The 15,156-nt window shown below is 50.4% G+C and overlaps 1 protein-coding gene across 1 annotated transcript in view; it reads left to right on the top strand.

Moving 5' to 3' along the window:
* The window catches only part of KIF13A (kinesin family member 13A), a 131,911-nt gene extending 119,693 nt beyond the window's left edge, over positions 1-12,218 (top strand). Inside the window, 8 exon segments of the mRNA XM_038770774.1 lie at positions 1,247-1,324; positions 1,524-1,571; positions 2,919-3,030; positions 3,372-3,523; positions 3,935-4,039; positions 7,973-8,548; positions 8,550-9,057; positions 11,805-12,218. Of these exon segments, the coding sequence (XP_038626702.1) occupies positions 1,247-1,324; positions 1,524-1,571; positions 2,919-3,030; positions 3,372-3,523; positions 3,935-4,039; positions 7,973-8,548; positions 8,550-9,057; positions 11,805-12,100 (1,875 nt within the window). The 3' untranslated portion in view covers positions 12,101-12,218.
* Positions 12,219-15,156: the final 2,938 nt, after the last annotated feature.

Here is a 15,156-nt window from a genome sequence, read left to right as displayed (position 1 = left end):
ACTTGGATTTGCACTCTTTATTCCCCCCTCCCTCAGCTCCACAGCACTTATGGCCATATCTTTAATTTATTCATTTCTGTTAGTGTCTGTCCCCCCCTCTAGACTTGTTGTCGGCCGGGAACGTGCCCACCAACTCTGTTACACTGTACTCTCCCAAGCGCCTGGTACAGTGCTCTGCGTACAGTATGCACGCAGTGATTACGATCAGCTCGTTAGGGGCAGGGAACACGTGTGCTAATTCTGTTGTACTCTCCCAAGTGTTTAGTTCAGTGCTCTGCGCATAGTGAGCTCTCAGTAAATACCATTGATTGATTGATCAGTCTTCGGCAAGCCTGTCACCTCGTCAGCACCAAGATGGTGGAGATCGCCAGTGGCATTTTAGCTGACAGAGGTGCTACTTTCCTCTTCTCCCACTCCCTTCTGCATCACCCTGGCACTTGGATTCGCACCCAGAGTCGTTCAGCAAGCAGTTGGCAGAGGCAGGATTACAACCCAGGCCCATGCTCTTTCACCTAGGCTTTACTGCTTTTCCCGCATTATCGAGTGCCTACTTTAAACACGTCACTACACTAAGCACTTGGGAGTGTCCAGTAAAATAGATTTGGCAGACACATTCCCTGGAGCTTTTTCCAGAGCAGCAACAAGAAGGAAAACCAAGTGTTTTAGCTCCTTTTTTTTCCAGTCTGCCTTAGTGAAATAGCGAGAGTAATGGTAATAATAACTGTGGCATTTACTGGGCCCTTTCTGCGCTAAGCACTGGAGTAGATTCAGTACAATCGCATGAGACACACCCCAAGTCTCACTCGGGGCTCACAGTCAAAGAGGGGGGCAGAACATGGCTCTAATCCCCATTTTACAGATGAGTAACCTGAGAGGAGTCAGTAGGACCTGCTCCCTTTATTCATCCCCCCCAACCAGCCCCGCAGCAGATAGGTACATAACTTTAATTTATTTATATTTCTGTCTTCCCCTTTGGAGTGTAAGCTCATTGTGAGCAGGGAATGTGTCTTTTCTCCTGTTATACTGTACTCTCCCATGTGCTTAGTTCACTGCTGTACACACCGTAAGTGCTCAGTAAATACAATCAACTGACTGACAAAGAGCAGGAATTTGTGCCGTAAGTTATGAAATTGTTGTTTCGATCCATAATGAGTTTGCTCTTCTGCATTTACATCCAGCACTTCAAACAGTGCTTTGCACATAGTAAGCGCTTAACAAATGCCATCATTATTATTATTATTTACAGGCCGTCACGGTCAAAGAAGCGCTCTCGACCAAAGCCAGGCTTATACGGAGGAGCATGAGCACACCAAATGTCCACAACGTAAGCCCCGGCCTCTGCCCCGACTTGGGCCAACCTAAATGGGGGTGGGGTGGGGGATGCCGTGGGAGAAGAGGTGGAAACTGTCCTCTCCCCGAAACTGAACCTGGGCCGTCCACAAATGCGTTTGTATTCGGGGGGTTTCAGCCGACCGGTGGTGTTCTCAGTCAGTGGTATTCACGAAGCTGTTGCTCTCCCCTAGGCATCTTCAAGTCGGTTGGACCTCTCTGGATGTGATGAAGATGAGAAGGTGAGTTGAGGCGGTTGTGGACGAGAGTCAAGCGCTCCCGGGCTCGGCCCGAACTGGGTGTCGAGTGATGGGATCGGAAGCTATTCCCTCAGCTCCCCTGTATCATCTGGGTGTTAAATTATATATTATAAATTATTACTTAGGTATTCATATTGACATCTGTCTCCTCTAGAGTGTAAGCTCGTAATGGGCAGGGACCATTTCTCCTCATTCTGTCATATCGTACTCTCCCAAATGCTTAGTACGGTGCTCTGCATATAGGAAGCGCTCAATAAATACAACTGATTGATTGGTTAAGAAAGGCCCCTTCCCTCTCCACCTGCGTCGCCTCCCCTGTATGGCCCTCACTGATTGCTGACACTGCTCCTTGAAAGAGCACGGGCTTTGGAGTCAGAGGCCATGGGTTCAAATTCCACCTCCGCCAATTGTCCGCTTTGTGACTTCGGGCAAGTCACGTAACGTCTCTGTGCCTCAGTTACTTCCTCTGTAAAATGGGGATTAAGACTGTGAGCCCCCCGTGGGACAACCTGATCACCTTGTAACCTCCCCAGTGGTTATAGTCAATCAATCAATCGTATTTATTGAGCGCTTCCTGTGTGCAGAGCACTGTACTAAGCACTTGGGAAGTACAAGTTGGCAACATATAAAGACAGTCCCTACCCAACAGTGGGCTCACAGTGATTTACACATAGTAAGTGCTTAATAAATGCCATCATTATTATTATTATTATTACACTGCCTCGTGCTGTATCCTGGGAGATCAGTGGTGAGGAGAAGAGAAGCAGTGCAGCCTAGTGGAAAGAGCGCAGGCCCGGGAGTCAGAGGGCCTGGGTTCTAATCCCGGCTCTGCACTTCTGCTGTGCCATCTTGAGTAAATCACTTCACTTCTCTGTGCCTCGGTTCCCTTATCCGTAAAATGGGGATTATGACTGTGAGCCCCAAGTGGGATATGGACTGTGTCCAATCTAGTTAGTTTGTATCTCCCCCAGTGTTTAGTGCAATGCCTGGCACGTAGTAAGCGCTTAACAAATACCATTAAAAAAAAGAAAGAAAAAGAAAGCCTCCCCTCATTCCCCAACAGAGTTCAACTCTTCCCACTAGACCACACTGCTTTCCAAGGTCTTCAGAAGGCAGCAAGTTTTGTGTGCATGGTTAATAGGGTGATTTTAGCGTCCGCCAACTTCCAGTGAAGCTTGGAGGACACGAGATAAATTTTTTTGAGACACGAGAGAAAGGACGCGCTCTTCTTTTAAGTTGCTTGCTTGTCTGTGGACCCTCGGCTCGGAGCCGTTCGTCTCTGCCCTGGGGGAGCTGACCCCGAGGTCCCCCCTTACCTTCGTTCCTCAGGGGTGGTCGGAGAGCCGTCTGGACTCGTCGGAATGCACCTCCAGTTTTCAGGATGTCTCGTGCTATGGCACTTTACCCCGGGATTCACCACGCAGGAGCAGAGACAGCGGTGGTGAGATCGGCGGGAGTGAAGGCTGGGGGAGCGGGAGGGGAAACCCCGGATTTTAAGGGCAGTGAAAGACGGGGAGGGTCAGGCTTCAAGGAGTCAATCAAGGTAGCAGGCCTTGTGAGAGACAAGGCCGGGGGCCGTCACTCCATCCCTCCGGTCCCGGGGGCTTAGCTGGAGGCGTCTTTCTCCCGTCCACTGAGGCCCCCTCACCTTCGTCCCTCTGCTCCCCTCACCTTTTCCTTTCCTTGTATAACACAAGCCGTCCGTGTCTCGCAGTCGTAACGGGCTGGCGCATGAGAGGAATCACCACGGCCTCCCAACCTCTGCTTTCGTCCTTCTCCTAGGTGTCCCGTCGGAGACTCCTCACGCCTTAGCCGTCAGCCCCTTCAAAGCATTCTCCCCTCAACCACCCAAGTTTTTCAAACCCTTAATGCCCGTGAAGGAGGAACATAAGAGGAAGACTCCCCTTGAAACGCGGCCTCTGCTAAGCCAAGAGGTAAATGCTTCTTGTTTCGGGATGGGAACCCAGCCGAAGCGGGCCCAAACCGTGGCCTGTCAGTGACGGGGCACCCATGTGGAATAACTAATACGCCGCTTACCGCATGTGTCAGGGGGTGCTTCACGTCCAATCCCGCACGTGGGGCTTGGAGTGGGGAGGACGTGCCATTGAGAACCATGGGAGGGTGACAGTGTTTTGAAAACCACCAAAAGAGCCGTTAATCTCACGTCGGGGCTGTGGCGAATTCGCACTCGGCTTTGACATTAAAAGCACCCTTGCCAGTTTTGTCGGTCTCCCGTGGATGTCAATCTGTAGACCGTGAGGAACCGCTGCCGCTTGATTCAGGCGGGTGCGCAGGCCGTCCCGGTCTTCCGCGTGTGATGTGTCTGTGTGTCTTAACCTTTGCAGAGCATGTCTTCACCCCAGTTGCATAAAGCTGGCTGGGTTGTGCCCTCGGGACGCAAGTCCACCAGCATGCCCGTAGAAAACAATAGCATTCGTGCGGAGAAGATTGTAAGTTTTGTCTCCGTTTCTGTGTCGTAATGCCCGGTGGTGGGTTCCGGCCCTTTCCCGGGCCGTTACGCGACAGCGCAGGCGATGAAGGTGTGCGTCAGCTGGCCGCTTTCCTCCTTCGGGCCTCTCGAGGGACTTTTGCTTGGTGGTGGCTTCCGTTCTGGTGATGGGGACTGGTCAGGCAGCCGAGAGAAAATGGCCATGGCGGGGTCGGCTTCTTCACGGGCTCGGTCTCATCCCAAAACAGCTTGGCCTACTGGTTAAAGCCCGGGCCCAGGAATCGGGAGGACCTGGGTTCTAATCCCGGCTCCGCCACTCGTCTGCTGTGTGTGACCTTGGGCAAGTCACTTTGCTTCTCTGGGTCTCAGTTACCATTCATTCATTCAATCATATTTATTGAGCGCTTACTGTGTGCAGAGCACTGTACTAAGCGCTTGGGAAGTACAAGTTGGCAACGTATACCAGATCTGGAAGATGGAGATTAAGACAGTGCTTTGCACATATTAAGCGCTTAATAAACGCCATTAAAAAAAAAAAAAGACCATGAGTACTATACTTGGTTAGCTTGTATCTACCCCAGCGCTTAGAATAGTGCCTGGCATATAGTAAGCGCTTAACAAATAACATTCTAAAAAAAAAGGCATCGGAAAGAGAGCAGATGAAAGCTGGCCATCTGAAAAACCAAACCTCTCAGCGATCCAAGAATCTGAAAATTGAAATTGAGCTTTCAGCCCCGGAGGCTGCCTGTCCTGTCAGTTAATTTTCGAACATTTCCGACGATTTGGCTTTGGCTGCTTGGCTTTTGGTGGTTTGTGGTCAGACCGAAAAGGACAGTGGATCCTTGGGCGGAAAGATGCCGGAAACTTCTAACGAACCCATACCTGTACCCAGGTTCTGAAGTTATTCTACCTAGAGGACTTGAGCTTCCTTGGAGTAAGTAGCCCTGCATCGAGCTGGGAGTTGGTCCGAAAGCTTCAGGCTGCCGTTTGCCTTGGCCGTGACCCTTCCGTCCCCTCCTCCGGGGTCGTCTTCATCCGGAGAACTCGGGGGCCGCCACTTCAACATGGCCGCAGGGTGACTCCCGAGACTTTGGGGTGCAAATCCCCAGTCTGGATGTCGTCCTCTGGGCCCGCCCCCGGGAGTGGGAGCCGTGCTTTTGATCGAGCTTTGCTGTGTTCTTTCCCGTGTGACTCCCAGGGGGAGAAATGGGGATGGGGTCGAGCTGGCCCTTACTTAGGGGGGCTTGGCCTGCCGGGAGTAGAGGCCGGTGTCCCTCACCCCTCCACACGCTGCGCCCATGACAGGTCCGGAGGTTGGATCGGTGGGAGGTCATTTTAGCAGTCCCGGGATCCGCTGGCGGCATTGTAGGTAAACTGACGTGTGTGACCTCAAGGGGCAATTCGGCTCCTCGGACGGCTCCAGTGGCGGAGGTTGGGGAAGCGAGGCGTTGGTTGGGGAAAAGAGGGGGCACCTTCCCCCCGCCCCACTCCACCCTGCCAACACCGTTCTGGGAAAGAGGAGCGTTCGAGGCTCCACCCCCCTGGAATACCCTTCCTCGCATTCGCCGGCCCCTCCCCACTTTAGTCACCCCCAGCTGCCTAATCCGTCCCTCAGACCTGACCCGGCTCCTTCCTGCTTGGGGAAACGGGCAAGGCCAAGGGGGCTGGCTAACGGAGCAGGTAAGTGGGCTCGGTCTCTCTCTCCTCTCTGCCCTCCCACCACCACCACTCCATCCCCTCTGTCTGTCTTGCTCTTCCTCTGTCACTCACTTTCTCTCTCGAGATCTAAATTCAGCGGGATCAGAGCCTGTACTTAGTGTGGCACCCTAACTCGTGAACGCCAAATTTAAACTGATTTTTAAAATACCTCATGGCAGGAAGGATGGCGCAGCGTCGGCTCAACACTGCTGTGTCCTATCTCCCGTAACTTTTTTTAAAAACGGTATTTATTAAGTACTAATTATGTATCAGGCACTGTACTAAGCCCTGGGATAGATACAAGATAATCGGGATGGACACAATCCCTGTTTCACATGGGACTCACAGTCTTAAGTCCTGTTTTACAAAGTAACAGGCTCAGAGAAGTGAAGTGACTCACCCAGGGTCACACAGCAAACAAGTGGCGGAGCTGGGATTAGAACGACCGTCTCTATATGTTGCCAACTTGGACTTCCCAAGCGCTTAGTACAGTGCTCTGCACACAGTAAGCGCTCAATAAATGCGATTGAATGAATGAACCCTTGCTGTATCCACTAGGCAACACTGCTTCTGAACAGCTTCCTTTAAGAACTCATTCCCGTGGGTTCCGAACTGCCATTGTGGCCTGGAGGAACCTTCCTTCAAAGTCCTGAATCCCCCAGTCTGCAGCTTGAGTTCCTCCTTGAGTCATCCTCGGTATAATAGATTATACACATAGTGAGCCACACAGTAAGCGCTTAACCAATATCATTTAAAAAAAAAATATTCTGAATTCCCCCAGACTCTAATTTAAAGCTCTTTCCTAGAGTTCTGAGGATGACTCAAGTCAGAACTCAAGGAAGGAGCATTAAAACTGCCATCTGGTTGATTCAGAATATTTCTAGATATAGATATATATGTCTGTATTTATATATAGAGAGAGAGATACCTATATATATCTACAGATATATAAATAGACCTCTGTATATATAGATGGATATGTTTGTCTATGGATAGATCTCTGTATATTGATGTGGCTAGATATAGCTCTCTATAGATATATCTCTTTATATAGATCTCTATATATATCAATATGTCTTTATATAGAGATAGATATTTTTAACTGGATCTCAGAAGATGACTCATCCTCTGTATAATATATTATACAGAGAATGACTCAAGTCAGAACTTGAGGAAAGGGCCTGAAACTGCCTTAATCTAGGGAATTCAGACTATATATGTGTATATTTTTAAATGGTTCTGGTTAAGGGCTTACTATGTGGCCGGCCCCGTTCTAAGCACCGGGATAGGTACAAGATAATCGGGCAGGACACAGTCCCTGTCCCACATGGGGCTCGCAGTCTAAAAGGGAGGAAGAACAGGTATTTAATCCCCATTTTCACTGGTGAGGTAACAGAGGCCTAGTGAAGTGATTTGTCCGAGGTCCCACAGCAAGCAAGTAGTTAGATTGTGTCCAACCCAGTTATCTTTTCTACCTCAAGCCGAGTACAGTACGTGGCACATAGTAAGCGTTTAACAAATACCACAAGTATTATCAAGTGGCAGAACTGAGATTAGATTGGTTACTTGATCCCCGTTTTACGGAAGAGGAAACCGGGGTACAGAGAAGTTAAATGACTGACCCAAGGTGCCCCAGCAGGCAAGTGACAGGGCTGGGATTAGAACTCAATGCACTGAACTATAGGGTCTGGAGACCATAAACCCTCAGGGAGTTTACAGTCCAATGAGGGAGACAGAGACGGTAATCCCTAGTGACAGTGGAAAACAATAATGGCAACTTACTAATGTCCTTTTGGGAGCAGGAGGAAGAAAACATACCTCCGTGTATTTTTTCCCAGAATTTAGGACGGTGCTCTGTACACAGTAAGCACTTACTAAACACTACTACTACTACTACTACTACATGAGAAGCAGCATGGCTCAGTGGAGAGAGCCCAGGCTTGGAGTCAGAGGCCATGGGTTCTAATCCCGGCTCTGCCACTTGTCAGCTGTGTGACTTTAGGCAAGTCACTTAACTTCTCTGGACCTCATCTGGAAAATGGGGATTAAGACTGTGAGCCCCCCGTGGGACAATCTGATCACCTTGTAAACCCCCCAGCGCTTAGAACAGTGCACTGCACATAGTAAGCGCTTCATAAATGCCATTATTATTATTACTACTACTGTTCGGTCAGGATGAAATGGCAAAATGAACAACTGAGACGAGCTAACCACCACTCTGGCCTCCCCTCTCCAGGACTCAGAGGAAGAAGACAGCGAACTGGAGGCGATGAACAAGAAGCTGAGCCTCCCGCAGGGTTTCCCCAACTTCCGGCCTTACGTCCCCGAGGAGTTCGCCGACTTCAGCGTCTACAACGCCGGCCTGGAGAACCGAGAATGGTTTTCGCCCAGAGCCGACTTGGCGAGCTGCCGGGCCCTGGAGAAAGAGGTGTCCCGGAGCCCGACGGCTAGCAGCATCACCAGCGGCTACGTCTCCCACAGTGCCTCGAACGCCACCCTGTCCGACATGCTGGTCCCCTCCAGCGAGAGCACGGACCAGCTGGCCGGCCACCCGGCCAGGGAACTGGACCCGAGTGACCGTCCCGGCCCCCCGCTGGCTCCCGACTCGAGACCGTCCCCGAACGGGGAGCCGACGGAGCCGGAGAGAGACTCGGCGCGAGGGCGGGCGAGCCCGCTGCCCCTCGGAGAAAACAGTGCCTTAGCGCTGCCCCAAGGCGCCACGGAAAAAAGTCCCACCGGACCCTGCAGGACCGCCTGGGCTTCCGGGCCGGAGCCCTGCCCCAGCCAGAGCCGGCGCGTGGCGGTGGGCTTCCCCCCCCCGGGGAGTGACCGTGGAACGCACCTCGGACGTCGTGGAAGACCACTCGTTCACAGAGTTCATGGGGGCCTCGGACGCCCGAGGTTTCGACCAGGGGGTGGGCCCGGGGCTTCCCTCCCCCGAGGAGGCTTCGGCGGCCCCTGAAACCGAGGGGAGGCCTGCCTCGGACCCGTCCCGCCCCCCCGGTGCCGTCCCCTCCGTTAGTCCCGGTCAGCCGGGCCCCGGGGCCGACAGGGACCAGCTCTCCGATGCAGGCCGAGAGGCCCCCGAGCCCAGCTGGGTGAAAACGGCCCCCGGCATCCCAGTCTCCCCCGGTGGGAACCACGAGGATGTTTCCGACGGGGAAGACGGCCCCGCGGAGCAAGCGCACGCCCTCCCCGGCTGGCTGTCGGTCGGCGAACAGGTCTGCCTCGGCGGGAACAAGAGCGGAGCGGTGCGATACGTTGGGCCCGTGGATTTTTTACCTGGCACGTGGGTTGGTGTCGAACTGAGTGTTCCGATGGGTAAGGAGCAGCCAATATTCTACCGTGCGTCTTTTAAGCCCAGTGCTGAGCACTGGGTAGAAACCAGACAGTCAAATCACACACACGACGTCTGTCCCTCTCGGGACTCACTATCTGAGGTAGCCCCATTTCACAGATGAAGCAACTGAGGCGTTGAGAGGTTAACCCGTTTGCCCAAGATCACCCAGAAATGCCAGTGGCGAAGGGCAGCAGGTTTTCTGCTGGGCAAGTTGGCAGGATTAGTATGTGCCGTTTTATTCTCGTCCGGGGGACCGGGTGGCACTTGCTGACATCCCTAATCAATCAGTGGTATTTATTGAGCGCTTACTATGTGCAGAACACTGTACTAAGTGCTTGGGAGAATACAATACAACAGATTTAGCCAACATATTCCCTGCCCGCAACGAGCTTACAGTCTAGAGGGTTGAAAATCAATCAGTGGTATTTACTGAGCACTTACTGCGTGCAGACACCGTACTAAACGCTTGGGAAGCTACAATTTAATGAAGTTAGTAGACATGTTCCTTGCCCACAATGTGCCAGCTCCATTCTGCCTCTCCTCCCCACCCCTCCCGCCACATGTCTGCTATGTGACCTTGGGCGAGTCACTTCACTTCTCTGTACCCCTCAAAGACTGTGAGTCCGATGTGGGACAGTGACTGTGTCCAACCTGATTAGCCAGTATCTAGCCCAGCGCTTAGGACAGTGCCTGGCACATAATAAGTGCTTAACAAATGCCATGGAAAAAAAAAAGTTGCCTCAAGAGGACCCCCAGGTAGAGGGGTGCTCGTCTTTGGTCACTGAGTTCCCTGGCACAAACTGGACTCCTCTCCCCAGGCTGGTTGGGGCAGGAGAATTCCCCGTGGCCTTTCCCTTGATTTTCCAAGATGTGCCCCTTCACCTCAGGGAGATGCCATCCCCGCTGCCTCTCGAGGCTTCTCTGGCCACCCCCGAAAGAGGGAGACGCAGTGTGTCCTAGTGAAAAGAACACAAGACAGGGAGTCATGAGACCTGGGTTGTATCACGTGATCTTGGATAAGTCATTTGACCTCCCTGGGCCGCAGTTTCTTCATCGGTAAAGTGGGGGTGAAATACCTGTGAGCCCCAAGTTGGACAGGGATTGTGTCCAATCGAATTGTAATTTATCTACCCGAATGCCTATCAATAATAATAGCGTTATTATTATTGTTGTTAATCATTGGGGTAGATACCATTGTATTATTATTAATAATAATTATTATTTATTGAGTATTTACTGTGTGCAAAGCACTGTACTGAATGCTTGGGAGAGTACCGTATATTATCAAACACATTCCCTGCCCACAGCAAGTTCACAAGTCTCTATTATGGTAGCACTCAAATACCGTAATAATAATAATATCTACCCCAATGTTTAATAATAATAACTATATTATTATAACTACGATATAGTTATAATATAGTTATTATTATTCAGCATTGGGCTAGATATCATTGTTATTATTACGGTGACGTTACCTAAGTGCTTACTCTGTACCAGTGCTTAGAGAAGCAGCGTGGCTCAGTGGAAAGAGCCCGGGCTTTGGAGTCAGAGGTCATGGGTTCAAATCCCAGCTCCGCCAATTGTCAGCTGTGTGACTTTGGGCAAGCCACTTAACTTCTCTGTGCCTCAGTTCCCTCATCCGTAAAATGGGGATGAAGACTGTGAGCCCCACGTGGAACAACCTGATCACCTTGTCTCCGCAGCACTTAGAATAGTGCTTTGCATGTAGTAAGCACTTAAGAAATAATAATCATAATAATGGCATTTATTAAGCGCTTATTATGTGCAAAGCACTGTTCTAAGCACTGGGGAGGTTACAAGAGAGAAGAAAAACCATAATTATTATTATTACTAAGCACTGGGGTAGATTCAAGATAATCAGGTTCCCCATGGGGCTGCCAGTCTAAGTAGGAGGGAGAACAGACATTGAATCCCCATTTAGCAGATACCAGAACTGAGGCCCAAGGAAGTGAAGTGACTTGCCTAAGGTCTCCCAGCAGGCGAGTGGCAGAGCCAGGAGTAGAACCCAGGTCCTCTGACTCCTGGGCTCTTTCCCCTAGGCCACACTGCTTTGTCCCACCTGGCAAGCACTGAACAAACACCAGAGGGATTATCATCATCATCATCATCATCAGCATCATCAATCGTATTTATTGAGCGCTCACTGTGTGCAGAGCACTGGACTAAGCGCTTGGGAAGTACAAGTTGGCAACATATAGAGACGGTCCCTACCCAACAGTGGGCTCACAGTCTAAAAGGGGGAGACAGAGAACAAAACCAAACATACTAACAAAATAAAATAGAATAGATATGCACAAATAAAATAGAGTAATAAATATGTACAAACATATATACATATATACAGGTGCTGTGGGGAGGGGAAGGAGGTAAGATGGGATGGAGAGGGAGGAGAGGAAGGAAGGGGCTCAGTCTGGGAAGGCTTCTTGGAGGAGGTGAGCTCTCAGTAGGGCCTTGAAGGGAGGAAGAGAGCTAGCTTGGCGGATGGGCAGAGGGAGGGCATTCCAGGCCCGGGGGATGACGTGGGCCGGGGGTCGATGGCGGGACAGGCGAGAACGAGGCCTAACGGTGAGGAGATTAGCGGCGGAGGAGCGGAGGGTGCGGGCTGGGTGTCAGTGTCTCACTGACACTGGGAGAAAACCGGGGGGTGGGCGGCTCTTGGGCAGCAGCAGCTGACCCTCCCTGGACCTCTGCCTGTTTATTGCAGGGAAACACGACGGGACAGTGAAAGGGAAAGAGTACTTCCACTGCCAGCCCCAGCACGGCCTCTTCGTCCGCCCTGCCCGCCTCACCCCAGCCAAGATGAGGAGCGGCGGCAGCGGCGGCAAAACCCCCCGCCCCCAAGGCCCGCTCGGCTCCGAGAAGAGGAAAGACCCCTCATCCCCCAGGCCGTTCCCCCCCACCTCCTCCGGGCCCGGGGCAGCAGCACTTAGTCCATCGGGGGACACCGCCGCCTCGGCGTTTTCCAGGAAGCAGGAGAACAGGAAGTCCTGGATCAATTAAGTACTTTCCTTCGCACTTAACTCCTCCACCACGCTGGACCGCTTTGACCACCTTCTCTTCATACGTTTTTAATCAGTCCTGACCCGAATGGGTCCTCGGTGGAATCACGGACCCGACGCTCTAGTTTTTTTTAATATAAATAATATATATATATTATATATATATATATGAATTTGTGTATCTAGAGTTTGTCAGGAGGCAGACGAGGCTGCACACTAAAACAGAGGTAAAGCTGATCTGTAGATAATTGTAAGGTACCGGACTCTTTGTTCCAAGGCAACTTCGGGAGAGCTGTTTTAAACAAGCAGGCCAGCGGCAGAAATGAAGTTTTATTGCCGAAGAGAAGGGACACAAAGTCCCCGTGTTTGGAGACAGCGACAGTATGCTGTTCTTTACTACCAAAGAACCTGTATTCTGCCGGGACCCATACTTCCCGTCGCATTTCTCGTGTATATATTTGAACTGCTGGCCGTACTTCTCTTCAGCAAAGCACCACGCGACCTTATCTGCCCTCTGTTTAAGCACATGGAAAAGAGCTGACTGCTTTTTTATGGGGGGGTGGGGGGCGGGTGAAGGGTGAAATGGGGGCGGGAGGGTTTCCTGAGCGTTTTGTCACTGGGCCAGCCGGGCACCGTGTGGCATGGTTGGACGACAACGCCTGAGGTTGTGTGTTGGACGTATGCGCTACTAAGAATCCAGGCAGCCCAAATGCAGAGAGCAGTATTCCTCGGTGGAGGGAGGTTGGGAAGACCCGCTATTTTGGGGGGTGGTGGGGAGGACTGGGGAGAGATAGAGATTGGGGTAGTGATTTTTGTTTTGTTTTTGTAGTTGTTATTGAAGTGACTCCAGCGGGGCTGGGGGAAGTGTCAGGGCAGGGGATTGAATCAGCATTAAAATTATCCATCGATGCCCCCCGCTATCCCCCTGGGCTTTCAAGGGAATGATTGGGTACAAGATGCATTGCCACCTGGAGTCGCGTCCGCAGGGAAAATCCTTTTGGAGATGGGAATGCAGGATTTGTGTGTGTGTGTGTGTGTGTGTGTATGTCAGGGGCAGCGTTGGCTAAGAATCCTCCATGTATCTGTTCCGCAGATATTCGTACAAGCGTCCCGAGAGTCAAACTGTAAACGTCTTGTGTGTGTGTCTTTTTAAACAAGAGAGAGAGTGTCTCCTGCCGTGTCTTTCCCCGACCTCCCCCCACCCCCAATATTTTCTTCTCAGCAACAGTAAAATGTGTGCGATACCTGGGACCTTACCGAAAAGCTGCTGTCTGTCTTACTGATTTTGGGTCGAGCAAGATGACCGTAGTATTTTACAATTGCTGTAAAGACCTGTAATTTATATTCCATTTCAGCCATATTGTATTTAATTGGTACAGAAATTTTGTGTTTTAGAATACAGTCTGTTTTCTTCAGATTTTACCAAGGTGGTTTGGTTTTTCTTGATAACCCTCCGAGCCCAGGTAGGAAATGTTTTCACAAGTTGGTTGACTTATGGTAGGAGTAAAGAGGGAGAAAAAGAAGGGAGGTTTGTGGGGTTGGGGGGTGGGGGGAGGATTCTTTCCGTGCCTTTCTTCAGCATTCTGTGCCTTTTGACAGAAGAATTGGGTGTCTGAAACCCTGATCAATTAATCAATGATATTTATTGAGCATTTACTCTGTGCAGAGTTCTGTATTAAGCGCTTGGGAGAGGACAGAACATCAGAATTAGCAGACATGTTCCCTACTCATAACGAGCTTGCAGTCTACAGGGGGAAACAGACATTAATATGGATAAATAAGTAATTTATAATATATAATTTAAAGATGTTTACGTAAGTGCTGTGGGGTTGGGGTGAGTATCAGATTGAGATACAAAAACAATGCAGAAGGGAGAGTGAGCCAGGGAAAGGAGGGAATGCCTCGCGGAGGAGATGTGATTTTAGTAGTGCTTTGAAGGTGGAGAGGGTAGGGACCGTCTCTATATGTTGCCAACTTGTACTTCCCAAGCGCTTAGTACATGCTCTACACACAGTAAGCGCTCAATAAATATGATTGAATGAATAGTCTGGCATATGTGGAGGGGGTGGGAATTCTAGGCTAGAGGGAGGATGTGGAAAAGGGGTTGGCAGCAAGATAAACGAGATTGGGGCACAGAGAGTAAACTGGTGCTAGTAGAGGAGCCCAGTGTGCAGGCTGGGCTGCAGCAGGAGATTGTGAGGTGAGATGGGGTGGGACCAATCGATTGAGGCCTTTAAATCCAATCCAAAATCCAAAATAGAGGCTGGAATAAAGCCTGCATGCATAGGGACACTGCACTTAAGAGAAGCAGCGTGGCTTAGGCCCGGGAGTCAAAAAGACCTGGCTTCTAATCCCGGCTCTCCTGTGTGACCTTAGGCAAGTCATCTCACTTCTCTGGGCCTCAGTAACCTCATCTGTAAAATCAATCAATCAATCAATCGTATTTATTGAGCGCTTATTGTGTGCAGAGCACTGTACTAAGCGCTTGGGAAGTACAAGTTGGCAATGTAAAATGGGGATTAAGACCGAGAGCCCCATGAAGGACATGGACTGTGTCCAACCTGATGTCCTCGTGTATCTACCCCAGCACTTAGAACGGTGCTTGACACATATTAAGCTCTTAACAAATGTATTAGGCGTTACCTAATCAGGAGGTGACAAACTTTATATTTTACCCAACTGTAGAATAGGGTTTATTAGGGTGCTTAATCATCAATCATATTTATTGAGCGCTTACTATGTGCAGAGCACTGTACTAAGCGCTTATCTAAGTGCTTAATCTATTCCTTTGCAAAGCACAGGGCTAGTTCTTCCTTCTACTCAGTACAATAATAATAATAAGGATATGTGTTTAAATGCTTGCTATATGCCAAGCACTGACCAAGCGCTGGAATAGATTCAAGGTAAAATCAGATCAAATAAAATGTTTTAATCGTTTTAGCACAGACACCACTGTTTTAATAACCGTGAACTTTTTTTTTCCCCCATAGCACTTACCCAAGACCCACTCAGTGCAGAGAGGATCGGCAAGAGGATAGAGTTGTCCCAGGTGGTGGA

This window comes from Tachyglossus aculeatus, chromosome X2 (genome assembly GCF_015852505.1).
Source record: "Tachyglossus aculeatus isolate mTacAcu1 chromosome X2, mTacAcu1.pri, whole genome shotgun sequence".
Taxonomy (NCBI): domain Eukaryota; kingdom Metazoa; phylum Chordata; class Mammalia; order Monotremata; family Tachyglossidae; genus Tachyglossus; species Tachyglossus aculeatus.
Note: the sequence above shows the minus strand (reverse complement) of the source record. Positions and strands in the feature narration are given on the sequence as shown.